At 38.8% G+C, this 14,499-nt stretch overlaps 1 protein-coding gene across 2 annotated transcripts in view; it reads right to left on the minus strand.

Moving 5' to 3' along the window:
* Nucleotides 1-14,392, minus strand: part of LOC129190354 (inactive dipeptidyl peptidase 10-like) — a 68,076-nt gene extending 53,684 nt beyond the window's left edge. Inside the window, exon 1 of one of the 2 annotated variants that reach the window (XM_054792987.1) lies at nucleotides 13,999-14,392. In XM_054792987.1, coding sequence (XP_054648962.1) covers nucleotides 13,999-14,058 — 60 coding nt within the window. In that variant the 5' untranslated portion in view covers nucleotides 14,059-14,392. The remainder of the gene's footprint in view (nucleotides 1-13,998) is intronic. The other variant, XM_054792969.1, reaches the window with a different exon arrangement.
* Nucleotides 14,393-14,499: the final 107 nt, after the last annotated feature.

A 14,499-nucleotide genomic window follows, 5' to 3' on the forward strand; every position in this document is an offset into this window, starting at 1 on the left:
TTACATTTTAGAATATTCCAATAAAAAAAAAACAGCCGCAGGCCGCAAATGGGTCCCCGGACTGCACTTTACTCCCTGTCCACCCTTTACACACTGTACTAGTATGGTTGATTGCTTCTGTTGATATAAAATTGAAGATCCAAAAGGGTTACTTCCATGACTCCGTTTATGTCATCACGTGTTGTAGTATTGTTAACTTCATCATTATTGCTAAGCAGCAGGAAACGACAACAGCTATGTAACCACTGGCTAGTCGCACAACATTAAATGGTTATAAAGCATCATATTGAAACAGAAAAATCCAAATAAAAGTACGCACAAATGGAGGAAAAAAAGATGTCAACAAGCTGATTTGTCTCCTCATGTCCCAGGGAAAATGTGCAACCAATGGCTAGTTTGGGTTCTGTTCACAACAGCTAATGTCAGGGGTGTCCACAGTACGGCCCGGGGGCCATTTGCTGTTTTTTATTGTCCCGCAGCACATTCTACAAATATAATTTAACAAGAAAACTAAAAAAAAAAAATAAAAAAAAAAAATAGAGAATTACAAGAATAAAGTCAAAATATCACAAGAAAAAATACGGAGTTTTATGAGAATAATGGGAAAAATATTATAAGGAAAAATAAAGTTATTTTAGTAGCATCAAGTTGAAATAATAACATAGAAAAAAATATGTTGTTTTTTTTTACTTTGTAAAGTATTATGAGAGACAAGCAAAACAACAAATAAAGTTGTAATTTTTGGAAAATTAGGTTTGGGGAAAAGTCATAATAAATGAATTATTGAAATAAATTATTATTATGAATAATAATATTATAAATAATATATTAATATTAAGATCAATATTATATTAATATTATATAATAATATTAATATTAGATTAATGGTAATTATTATAATTGTTATTATATTACTATTTGGAAACAGCAGAAATGGAAAAATAGTCATTTACAAGAATAAAGTCAAAATATCACAAGAAAAAAATTGAGTTTTATGAGAATAATGGGAACAATATTATAAGGAAAAATAATGTTATTTTAGTAGCATAAAGTTGAAATAATAACATAGAAAAAATATGTTTTTTCTAACTTAGTATTATGAGAAACAAACAAAACAACAAATAAAGTTGTAATTTTTGGAAAATTTGGTTTGGGGAAAAGTCATAATATTACGGAAATAAATATTTATGGCAAATAAATAAATTATGGAAATGAATTATTATTATGAATAATAGTATTATAAAAATATATTAATATTGATATCCATCTTATTACAATAATTATAATTATACAATAATATTAATGTGAGAGTAATGATAATTATTATAATTATTATTATATGAGTTATACTTTTGCCCTGCGATTGGCTGGCGACCAGTCCAGGGTGTACCCCGCCTGTCGCCCGAAGTCAGCTGGGATAGGCTCCAGCATACCCCCGCGACCCTAATGAAGATGAAGCGGTATAGAAAATGGATGGATGGATGGAGTATTACTTTTTGGAAACAGCAGAAATGGAAAGAAACAACTGTAATTTTATGAAAATAAAATCAAAATATTAAGAGAAAAGAAATCTTATTCTAACATGAAAAAAAGTTGTAATTTTACAAAAAAATAAAATAACATAATAAATAAAACTAATGTCATTTGAGCAGCACAAAGTTGAAATATTAAAGAAAAATATACATTCTTTTTTTTTAAGTTGTAATAATAAGAGAAACAAAACAAAGAATAAATGTGTATTTTTTTTTAATTAGGTTGTGGAAAAAGTTATAATTTGAACAAGAATAGTCCAAATTTTCAAAGAAAATTTACTACAATAAAGTTGAAATATATGGAAAGTTAAAAAAAAAGAAAACAGTAGCGAAAATGGGGGCAAAAGAGCAAAGAGTGACGTTGATATTAATAATAGGTTTATTCACCTTTATGACAAAGCAGAGAACTTCTTAGCATATCGACATGTGTTGCTTTAAAAAATACCAAAGTGGCAAAGTTGCATCCTTTCATTTTTCACTATGTGGCCCTTGCTGGAAAAAGTTTGGACACCCCTGGCCATCAGGCAGTCGGAGGGGCGTCCACATAAATGTGTGCCACCGTTATAAAATGTTAAAAAAATTAGCTTGCATTTAAAAAAACATTTGTGTTTTTATCATCAACATTTCACATTTTTATCCTTACATGACATTTTTGCTCTTTTTGTTGAAAATAAATCAATAAAAAGCCGTACCGTTTCTGGAAGTCTGGAAGCCCAAAGCAGGATTTGGGCTTGCAAAGGCGAGTAAACGAGTGATGCTGAACATAAGAACTCCTTAATAGTCGTAAAACTGACAAATATTCAACAATTTCAATTTCCCTCCTCAAATCCATCAGGGGTTGGCTCCTGCCATCTAATCATGGACGTGCTCCCGCCTGGGATGCCAGGTGAATGTAATTAACCTGCTGCCAGGATGGAAACCCACAGGGCCTCCAGCAAGAAGCGAGCAAGTTTAGCGAAGAGTCGTTTGGATGGCGGGGGGAAAAAGCTTCTAAGCTCTTTAGGTGACCTTAGAGTCAAGAACTGATTAGAGACACTTTTCTAAACCGCAAGGGAGCCACATTTAAATTCGCCCCCAGAGAAGCTTGCCGTCTTACAGTATGTACTGTATATGTGTTTACTGATTATAGATTTTCAGTTTCCCGACAAATTTCTGGGCAGGAAATGAACAGCAGATCAGATTAACCCATAAGAATTAATATTTAATTGTCCTAAAATGCGTCTTGGACAGCACGGGTCCCCAACCAACCAAATGATTAAAAAAAAGACAAGTTTTTAAGAATCGTTTTGTAAATAACTACATCAAATTTTGTGTAAATGCATATGAATTTTGGAGATAAGGGCTATTATTTTCCTGGAGAAATAATATTCTGTTAGGAAGCCCATTGTTTTGCATGTTTATGTCCTTTTGTCCCTTTCTTTTACTGTGTTTGGGGGTCCTCGAACCCCCAAACAGTTTTGTTTGGGGGTCACTTTTGCAACCCTAGTTGCAAAAGTGAAAGTTTCTCCAATGCTCTCACTTTTCACTGGTGATATAAATTCCGGCTCTTTTTAGAGAGCCTTTATTTTTGGCTCCTCCGATTTTTTTGTAGGAATTTATTAGCTAATATAAAAAATACATGATATCAAATGTTTACTATTTAAATCATCAATGAACACCTACCAAAAACATATTATAATTACAAAAACAAAGACCCGAATGAGACCCGAGAAGTCATTTCATGAAGATTAAGACACATTTTTCGTTTTAGCCACTCCGGCGGCATCACGCAGTGGCAGGATTCGTGGATGCGTAGAGCTCCACTGTGCTCTCAATGCGCCACGGGAGGTGGCTGCACGTTGACCCCTCGTGACTGCTTTGGAGCGGGGCGGACCAGCGGAGTAAAAACAGAAACTACAGTACAATACGTGCTCTCACTTTTAAGTCCGTAAATACCAGAAAACTCTCCAATGACGCTAGAAAAAGTTGCTAGATTTGTCGCTAGTCGCGTTGGAGAAAATATGATCCCCGGATTTAGCGACAAAGTCGGCAAGTTGGCAACACCGGGCTCTGTCTGTTTAACCCCTCAGTGTGGATGCCGCCACACATCTTGACCAATGACATTCGCCTTTAACAGATAAAAAGACGAGGAAAAAAACAAATCAGCTCGACGCAAGCTGGCTCCCGTCTTTTATTTCAAAGAGCCGATTCGTTCACGAAGGCCACATCACTACTTTTCATTTCACCGTTGTTCCCGAATGCTGATGCTGTGTGTGAGTGCATGAAGGTCAGCTTTGATGACGTCATCATCACGGCTGTCAAATGATTACAAAATCATTTTACATTCAGCAGAAATGGTACAACATTTTTATATTTACCGTTCACTTTGTAGCACAGTAATCCCTTATTTATGAATGGAATATTTTTGTTGTTCGAGCATAGAAAACTCTCTACGACCTTCTAAATATGTTTTTTTTTAACATTATTAGAACCCCATAGACATGAAATTACCACTTTATAGTCACTTTTACGCGCGTATTACCAAGTGTCAGTAAGCACAATACGAGAAAATAAGACATAATGTAGACTCAGAAATGTTAGCATTGGGAGAGTTCCTTTTTTTTTAACTTCCTGCTCTGTACAGTACTTCCTGCGGTGGCTATTGTCTCATCAGTGTAACACCACTGACACCTAGTGACCAGTATAGAATACTACATATCATCACAACGTCTTTGAATGCCTCATATTTGTATGTTACTTCATTTGGTCATTTTTATGCTTGAAAATGTTTCATTTAGGCCTAAAATACGTACCATTTCATTAAATATGCCTGTTTTTTTACTAATAATAAGCCGTATTCTACCATGAAACAATGATGAGTGGAAATGACATGTTTCTCATAGGCCACATTGGAGCACATTTACGCAATTTGCTGTCGGAGGAAATACTTAGAAAGCATGTCCAGAAGGAGCTTGATGTTGAGCATCAGCATGTCGGGAAGATTAGATTTTGGGATCACATCCCAGCAGAAAACATGGGGGGGGAAAGCTAGGACAATGTGCAACGCAACCCAGAATGGACAATTTACCTTTTTTTCCCACAGCACTTCACCCCCAATTCCTGAAAAGTGCACTCAGCCTCTCTTGCAAAAACATCTTTCTGCTCCAAACAAAAGCCCAAAAGAGTGTTTCCTGTTTGTGGTGTGTGTGCAAGCTGGAGTATGTACCACTTCAAATCCCATGGAAACACACTTTGAGCCAGCTGATGTGACGTGCGCACGCAGACTGGAGGGGTTCTTTGTTCGGTATGTTTTGCGCATTAAAAGTGATAAAAGGAATGCAATCTAAGTCAATACATGCTACGCTTTCGGAACAAAATATCCACATCTTGCCTGTACTAGCAAATTAGTGCAACGTCTAATATGCAGTATTTATTAATAATGAAATACTTGCATTATAAAAATGAGCTGTGGGCCAAAAAATAGACTTTGGACACCCCTGGTTTGCTCACAACTAACTTTTATCCATATTACAGCTACTGCACTACTGTATGGTGGCCGAGAAGTGCAAAACACCTTCAACATTCTGTGAAGGACTTTAAACGTTTCAGGAAACACATTCACATTTCGGATTTTTTTGAATGTTTTTCTTGAAATGACCATTTGGTGCAAATTTTGTTAGTGTGGGCTTTTGATCATTGTTTTCTTCTGAAATGTTAGTGCTCCACCGATCAACGAAACAAAAGAAAACATTGTAAGAAAACAACGTAAAAAAATGAATAAACAAAAGTCAATTTCATGTATTTTTGGAAATTTTGCGCTTTCCGAAATGTTTTTAATTTTTAAGTTTCACAATTAGTTTTCTGAAGTGTTAGTGTTCCACAGGTAAACACAACAAAAGAAAACTCATTAAAAAGTTTATTAAACAAATTTTAAAAAGTCAAAATAAATTAGCATTCATAAAACACATCTACATTTGAGAAAAGAATGTTCATGTATTTCTGGTAATGATCATTTGCCGTGCATTTTGTTCATGTGTTTTCACAAATGTTCATTTGTTTTGACTTGGTCATTTGTTTTCTGAAATGTTAGCATTTCACAGTTTGTTAACAAAACAAAAACATCGCATTAAGAAAACAAAGTTTATAAAACAAATGAATAGAGATGCACGTTGCACTTTTTATCAAACCAATAACTTTCTGCTTCTGAAGACCGATATGCTACCGATAACCAATTTATTTCGATTTAACTGTAATTTGTGCACACCTGGAGGTAAGAGGGACTCAAAATAATTAAGATTTGACCAACTGTACCTGTTGCTTTGTCCTAATCAAATATCATGGCCCCTGCTATGGCCCAGCAAGGTGCACTGTATTCAGGCACACGCTCTGAGCAGCCGGTGTGACCTTTTGCACTTTTCAAATGCCCCGAAGCTGCCGTTTCAGGTGGCTCAGGTTTTCTGAGTGTTTGATGGGTTTTTTTCCCCCCGCCATTGCGGATTTGGTACAAACAAGCATGCAAAATGTTTGTTTACAAAGTGAGCTCAGGCGACAAGGCCCTTAACGTCACAGGCAGGAGAAAAAAGGAGCGCTTCATTTCGGCAATCTCGCCTCATGGGAGCATTTTTTTTAAATATCGGTTATTGGAGCTATTTTTACTGTAATGTCAGATTTATCTTGTGATGTCATAATTCCCTCCGATAATTCTGGTGCACCCCTGCAAATTAACAAAAGTCAAAACAAATGAACATTTCAGAAAACACGTTAACATTTTAGAAACACCATTCACATTTTAGCAAACTGTATTGAAACTGTACTTCTTGAAATGTTAATTTGGTGCAAGTTTTGTTCCTGTATTCTCTGAAACGTTCATTTGTTTAGACTTTGGATGATTTGCTTTCTGAAATGTTAAAGTGTTTCACAGTTTGTCAACAAAACCAATACGTGCATTAAGAAAAGAAAGTTAGGAAAAGAAATGAGCAAAAGACAAAACAAATAAACATTTCAGTAAACACATGAATATTTCAGAAAACATTAAAATTTCAGAAAAGAATGGTCACGTATTTCTTGAAACATTAATTTGGCTCGAGTTTAGTTAATGTGTCTTCTGCAATGTTCATTTCACAGTTGGTTAACAAAGCTAAAGAAAACACATTAAGAAAAGTAACACGTGTTCATTTGGGATGACTTTTGTTTTGACTTTTGATCATTTGCTGTCTGAAATGTTGAAGTGTTTCACAGACTGAACAAAGTTAAAAAAAAAACACATGAACAAAAGTAAAAACAAAGTAATATTTCAGAAAACACTTTGACAAAACTGGATATTAATAAGATATTAACATTGTTTTCTGAAATATGAACTGGTTTTCTCTTTCAAAGTGAGTGTTTTGCACTTTCCAGCCACTTTACTACACTCATTTGCACATAATGTCAATATAGACCATACATTTCTAGTATGTCAGATTATGGCAATATAAACATTAAAATCATTTATAATAATTCTATATATTGTAGATATATAATAATTATAATCCCTATTTTATTTTCTTTTACATTTTTAATAATGTATATTATTTAAATTAATTATGACATTATTTATTATTAAATACATGTACATTAATGTTACATTAATTACATATTATTTATGATATTTTAATATATACTGTAATTATTACTATGCTTCATTTCCTTGTTGTTGTTGTTGTTGTTTTTGGAGAGTCCTGCACATAGAGTGAAATGAACAGTAAAAATAACTACAGTTTTAGTTCAGGATAAAAGATCAGCGTGATACCTCACCTCCAAGTACCTCAGCTCCGGATCCATCATCTCGTCTCCAAGCAATTAGTCGAGAAGCAACAAACTCTGCCTCTCCTTCGTTTTAACAAGCTCAAAACAACAGCAAAAAAAAAAAAACGGCAGGTAAACGCTCTCCCGCCGTCGCCACTGGCGTCTGTCGAGCTTCTGTCCCCTCAGTAAACACACAGCAGAAACCCTCCTGCTCTGCGCTGGTCTTACTACCTAAAATGGTGTCATTCATGAGTAAAATCAGTCAACCCAGTTTCTCTTGGCATCATCGGTCTTATAATCTAATTCTGTGTCAGAGGGGATTTGCCTGGTGAGGCCCTTTGAGCTGAATTGACTCAGTTTCTAAGTTAATACAGTAATCAGAAGAGATGAGCATGTCTTTATGTTTGCTATTTACAGCCGGGCGTCTAAGAACACATCCAGAACCTTTCCTTTCGGAGAAAGTCCAAAAACCAACCACGATGAAGACCTCCAACTGAAAGCTGCAGCAGCGATTATACTCACAGCAGGAGTTCAAAGTCCACCCAAAGTGCTCCGGCTAATTGCAGCAGTTAGAGTAAGAGGTGCCGCCACACTGAAGGAGACGGTGAACTTGAGCGGGATATCAGCTCCAATTTGCCAAATGAATTCTTCCCATCAAAGGTACAAGGTGACACTTTGTCTCAAGTACGTTCTTATAAGCAGTGATTCCCGACCACTTTGCTGCGGCACATTAGTTTGATCCAATTTCACTTAAGTGGATAGAGATTTATTTATTTCATCCATTCATTTTCTATGCCGTTTGTCCTCACTAGGGTCGCGGGAGAATTATTTATTCACAACAAGATATGTACCTTTGTTCATCGATCTATGCCTGCAACATCCTGTGTAGTGACAGCCGGAACAATTCACTACATGGCAGGAGGTACATCCACTGATTGATGGTACAATCGGTAGATGTAGATGCTCAGCGAGCACCCGTGAGTCAGTGAAACTTGAGCCTTTGTTGAGCACTCCTGAGTGCGTGGATCTCCAGTCTTTGTCCAGTACCTGTGAGTCAGTGAAATTTGGGCCTTTCGTCGAGCATCCATGAGTCGGTGAAACTAAAGTTTTCACCGAGCACCCATGAGTCGGTGAAACTTGAGTCTTTGTCAAGCACCTGTGAGTCAGTGAAGCTCGAGTCTTTGCCAAGCACCCGTGAGTAGGTGAAACTTGAGTCTTTGCTGAGCACCTGTGAGTCAGTGAAACTCGAGCCTTCGCTGAGCACCTCTGAGTCAGTGAAAGTAAGTCTTTGTTGAGTACCCGTGAATCAGTGAAAGTCAAATCTTTGTCGAGCACCTGTCAGTCAGTGAAACTCAAGCCTTTGCTGAGCACCCGTGAGCCAGTGAAACTCGAGTCTTCATTGTGCACCCATGAGTCAGTGAAACCTGAGTCTTTGCCGAGCACCCGTGAGTCCAGTAAAACTTGAGTTTTCGTTGAGCACCAGTGAGTGGGTGAAACTGGAGTTTTCGTCGAGCACCCGTGAATCAGTGAAAGTAGAGTCTTCCTTGAGCACCCATGTGTCAGTGAAAGTAAAGTCTTTGTCAAAGACCCGTAAGTCTGTTAAACTCCAGTCTTTGTCAAGCACCCATGAGTCGGTGAAACTCGAGTCTTTGCCAAGCACCCGTGAGTAGGTGAAACTTGAGTCTTTGCTGAGCACCTGTGAGTCAGTGAAACTCGAGTCTTCATCGAGCACCTGTGTTGCAGCTCAGGCAGGAAGGGGAAATTTGAGGACCAGATCCAATACATTTATAGAGATGCAGTAACAGTTGCACAAGTAATGACTTGTTACCTAGTTTCCCTTTTTAATTTAAGTTTTGAAAGACTAATTCACGACTCGCACGTCTGTGGTCCTGTTGCCTTTTATATAACAGATTAAGTCATGGCATGCTTGGTGGTGTGCCGTGAGATTTCTCTAATTGGCTCAATAAAGGTTGGAAACATTGCACACAAATATAATGGAACACGTTAATTGACTGGCTTGAAATTGGTGGACTTATTTTTCCAGACTGCTTTTAATGAAAATAACAATGACGGTATCAATCACGATAAGAGCTTTTTGCAATGCCCACAATTCGCTCCTTTTGTATTAGCACCTGGAGACCGGCCATAGATCACAAGGTTCATTATTGATTAAGAAAAAAGCTTTTATTTGCCGGCAATGTTGCATTGTCCTTGGATGAAAGCAAAACAAGCTGGACATGTGCACATCTGACTTGCAGCAGCAGGCTTGTGTGGTGCTTTGTGACGGGATGAGTGTCGACCACAACAAAACTCAACTCAAATATAAATATCAACATTCCACAGGCAAGAATCAACAATCTGATCAACTCTGAGCCAAGATGTGTTGCACTGCGGGAGGCAAATGGTGGTGACACAGATACTGACTGGTTTTCTTATCCCCCGCTCAGACACTAATCAAAACCCACCAAAAAGTACCTATTAAAAGTAAAAAGGCACATTTTGGAGTGGCCTTTTATCGTTTCCAGCCTGAGGCAGACCTGTGTAATCATAATAGCAGGAATAGCATGCGTGCAGGCAGAGCACGAACACACTGATACCAAACCCCCCCAACCTCTTGCACCCCGCTCCTACACCTCACCCCCACTATTTGAGAAGTACTGATATAAAGTAATGTTCTTCATTATACACATAATTTTATATTTTCATAGTAAAATGATACAGCACAAAGACACTGATACTGAAATGCCTTCCCTTCCTCTTGTGCCCTGCCAGTACACCTCACTCCCACTATTTGAGAAGCACTGATATGAAGTATGTTTTTTTCATTATGCACATAATTTGATATTTTCATAGTAAAATGATACCACATTTTATTTTGGCAACATATTCATTTAATGAACACAAAATTTGAGGCGCCATTTGGCAGGCGAGTCATAAGAACTGGCTCTCTTTACATCAGCGGTTGTGTTCGTATTGGAGCGATACCAGCCTCAGATCGATATTTTTCTGTTATTTTCTATGTTTACTGACATTGTTTAAGTTGTTGATGTTATTTCTTTATATTGTTTTTTTAAATATATTTTTGTATTTATTTTATTTTATCTGTTTTTATATATAATATACTGTATATTGTATATATATATAATATATATTAATATATTTTATATATATATATATATATATATATATATATATATATATATATATATATATATATATATATATAATATATATTGCCCTGCCATTGGCTGGCGACCAGTCCAGGGTGTACCCCGCCTGTCGCCCGAAGTCAGCTGGGATAGGCTCCAGCATGCCCCCGCGACCCTAATGAGGAAGAAGCGGTATAGAAAATGGATGGATGGATGGATAATATATATTTAGGCTCTTATTTTTAGCGACTTTTTAAAATGGATTTGAATGTTATTGTATGTGGTGCCTTTTATTTCTTTTAAAGTGCTTCACAAATAAAATTGAATTGGATTAGGCGGTTTATTTTTCACAAATGTTTTGCCATCAGTATCGTAACGCGCTACTGTCCCTGTATTGACTTGGTGTGGGATCGATACCAAGATTTGCAGTATTGTCCAACCATACTGGCCATAGTACAAATGAAAACCCGTATTATGGCGGTATCACAAATCAGGCTCTGTGTAACACCGCCATCTAGTGATACAAAATATACCACTCAAGTGCAGCCACTTTGCCTGAGTTGAACATACTGTATATCACTTTTGATGAAGACATTTATGTGGAGGAGAGTGTGTGTGTGTGCGCGCGTGTGTTGCTGATTTAAGCAAGAAAATATGCCATATAAGCGGATGTGATGTCTGTTGAAGTAGAATACGTGCAGAATTGTGCACGTAAAAAGAGCCAAGTACAAGCGAGCAGGTTTTTCTTCCTCCTCTCACACAGAAGATCACACTCCAGTAACTTGGCAGTGACGCGCTGACTTGCAGTGTGGGCTGTGCAAATTGAAAGCGCCCCTTCCTGCCATTTAGTATTTGAAACATCTCATTAAAGAGCTTGGTGTGTGTAGTATATTTGTCTGTGTGGAGGCGGTATTAAAAATAGCTGCAGAGGCTAACGTGCTCATAATGAGACATATGAGCGAACAGTAGTGTGCAACATTTTAAACACATCAAGTCTGAAAAGTTGCAAATAGGGCTGATGGCCTTCAACAAAACAACAAATTGAGGGTAATAATAATCTCCACAGACCTGCTTTTTATTGAACATTTGTGCCTTTTCACAAACTCAAACATTAACTATTTGCGTTATTTTCAGAGGATTCGATAAAAAGCCATGAAAGTCAATCAAATATAAAGGTCATATGAAGTAAACCAAACATGTATTATCCAGGCACACACTGGTGCTGCTATAATGATTGACATCTTGTTCATCCAGTCATGCCTCAACAGTAGGCATGCCGTTTAAACCTGACAAGTTTTTTACTGAATCGGGACTCACGGGTACTCGTCCCCATTAGCTCGTTCACTTACTCACCCCTGCTACCGCTAGCTAAATTCAAAAAGGGAACCAAGTAACCTGTCAGGGCGTGATTAAATGTAATTTTGGGGGTGGAACTAGTTGTGCATGTGCGAGTTTCTGCGCAAGCGCTCTGTGACGCGTGACTCGAGTGAAATGAGAACGTGAGTCACAACTTGCTTCTACGCAAGCGTGTCTCTTGTGTGTGACTCGAGTGAATCAAGCGTACAATTCATGCAAGTTTCTGTGCACGCGCTCTGTGACGGGTGACTTGAGTTAATAGAGTACCCGATTTACTTCAGTGAGTGACTCATAAGAGCTCGAGTCAGTAAAAGGAATTGAGTTTTCCAAGTCACACAATTTTCTGTGCATGCAGTCCGCGACGGGCGACTTGAGCGAATCGACTACCCGATGTACTTCATCGTAAGGACTCCTAAATACTACTTCACTCCTAAGAACGAGGGTCAATAAAAAATATCGAGTTTCCCAATTCACGCGAGTTTTTGCTCATTGGCTCTGATGGATGACTTGTGTACACGATTTACAACGATTTACAGCGAGTTTTGAGCATGCGCTTTTTGACCTTTCTGCATCTGCGCTCTGTAACGGGTGACTTAAGTGATTCAAGGACCCAATTCACAAATTGTTGCACGTGTACGAGTTTCTGTGCATGTGCTCTGTGATGGGTGACTTGGGTGAGTGAGTGAATTGAGTACCAGATGTGCTTGAGTGAATGACTCATCAGAACTCGACTCAGTAAAAGGACTCACGTTTACTTATTCACGCAAATTTTTGCATATGCAGTCTGTGCCAGGTGACTCGAGTGAATCAAGTACCTGATTCACAACTTGTTGAGCATGTATGAGTTTCTGCAGATGCGCTCTGCAACGGGTGACCCGGGTGAATCGGGTACCTGATTTACTTCAATGAGTGACTCATAATACTTGCGTAAGTAAAAGGAATCGAGTTTCTGCTCATAGGCTCTGTGACAGGTGACTTGTGTACCCGATTCACAACTTGTTGCGGATGTGCAAGTTTTGCGCTTTTTGACTGGTGACTCGAGTGAATAGAGTGTCCGGTTTACTTCAGCGAGAGACTCATAAGAACTTGACTCAGTAAAAGGATTGACTTTCCCAATTCACACAATTTGCTGTGCATGCAGTCTGTGACGGGTGACTTGAGTGAATTGAGTACCCAGTTTACTTCAGCGAGTGACTCATTAGAACTTGAGTCAGTAAAAGGAATCGAGTTTCCCAATTCACACTAGTTTCTGCGAATCGAGTGAACTACCCGATTCAGAAATTGTTGCGCATGTATGAATTTCTGTGCATGCACCCTGTGACGGGCGACTCGAGTTCCCGAGTTACTTCAGTGAGTGACTCATAAGAACGTGAGTCAGTAAAAGGAATCGAATTTCCCAATTCTTGCAAGTATGTGGTCTGTAACGGGTGACTTGAGTGAATCAAGTACCTGATTCGGAAATTGCTGCGCACGTAGGAGTTTCTGTGCATTCAGTCTGTGACGGGTGCCTAGAGTGAATGGAGTAGCAGATTCACAAACTGTTGTGCATGTGCGAGTTTTGTGCATATGTAACGGATGCCAGCCTGTGAGGCTGTGCAAGCGTACGTTGGTAACTGAAGGTCCTGTTTTCGAGACCCGGTGCGGGCAGGTGCGAAACAGGGCGGGTTACACATACTGTATGCTCTTTGGCGGGTCACTCGACTGAATCGAGTACCCGATTTACTTCAGTGAGTAAGAACTCGACTCAGTAAAAGGAATCGAGTTTCCCGTCACGACTCAACAATCAGTGAAAAAACAATCAATGACAGCACATGAAGGAAGGAAACCCATGTCGCAGCGCAAGGAGCAATAAGTGCCGACTGAGTTCACGGAATTTCTGAAAATTTTAAAAGCCTGTAGCACAAAAGGGGGACATATAATGCAAATTGTGTTACTGCTACTATTAAGAAGCATTAAAAATGAGTTCACAGACGCACCGAACATAAATGAAGCACGTGGACGTTCAGTCTTACATAATCACGACACTGCAACTGCTTTTGCAGAGCATGTCGTTCATTCCATGAAGATGAACTCTCATTTGGCATCCATCACATCACAAACAGATTCTGGATTCCAACAAATTGTTGCTCAACGCGCTTCCAGGTTGCTGGAGAAGAGGCATGCATCATAAATGTGAGAAAATAGCAAAGTACCCCCACCTTGACATCCTTGGCAGGCTGACAGTCAATCTGATGCGAGACGGACGCAGTTTGATTCATCTTTGCACCTCAAGCTTTGTCCAGTCAGTTGATGAAGCAAGACGTCCGCTGCCCGTTGATAATGATGATGCTGAGGTCTGAAGGCTTTAAGCACTGTTTCCCCGCTGATGTCGTTGTCAAGCTGAACACTCCACTCACTCCACTTTCCTTCTCGCGGTGAATGCTTGCAATTCAGTGGCCTCCCCTGCTGTGGAGTAAAACTCAGGACGTCGGCCAATGCCTCCCACGTAAAGCAGGAAGACGTCTTTTGATCAGGATGCACATTCGCTTGAGGCAACGGCATTGCAGGCGTTCTGGCAGCTCGCGTTGCCATTGTGTCAGTACTGATGCGTTCAAAGGGTCTGACCTGCAGGCACCAGCTGCAGTTGTACCGTAGAAGAATGGGGAAAATAAAACAGGCACAGAAGCATGCATGCGTGCATCATACTGTATGTTACCGTA

This window comes from Dunckerocampus dactyliophorus, chromosome 1 (genome assembly GCF_027744805.1).
Source record: "Dunckerocampus dactyliophorus isolate RoL2022-P2 chromosome 1, RoL_Ddac_1.1, whole genome shotgun sequence".
NCBI classification, from domain to species: domain Eukaryota; kingdom Metazoa; phylum Chordata; class Actinopteri; order Syngnathiformes; family Syngnathidae; genus Dunckerocampus; species Dunckerocampus dactyliophorus.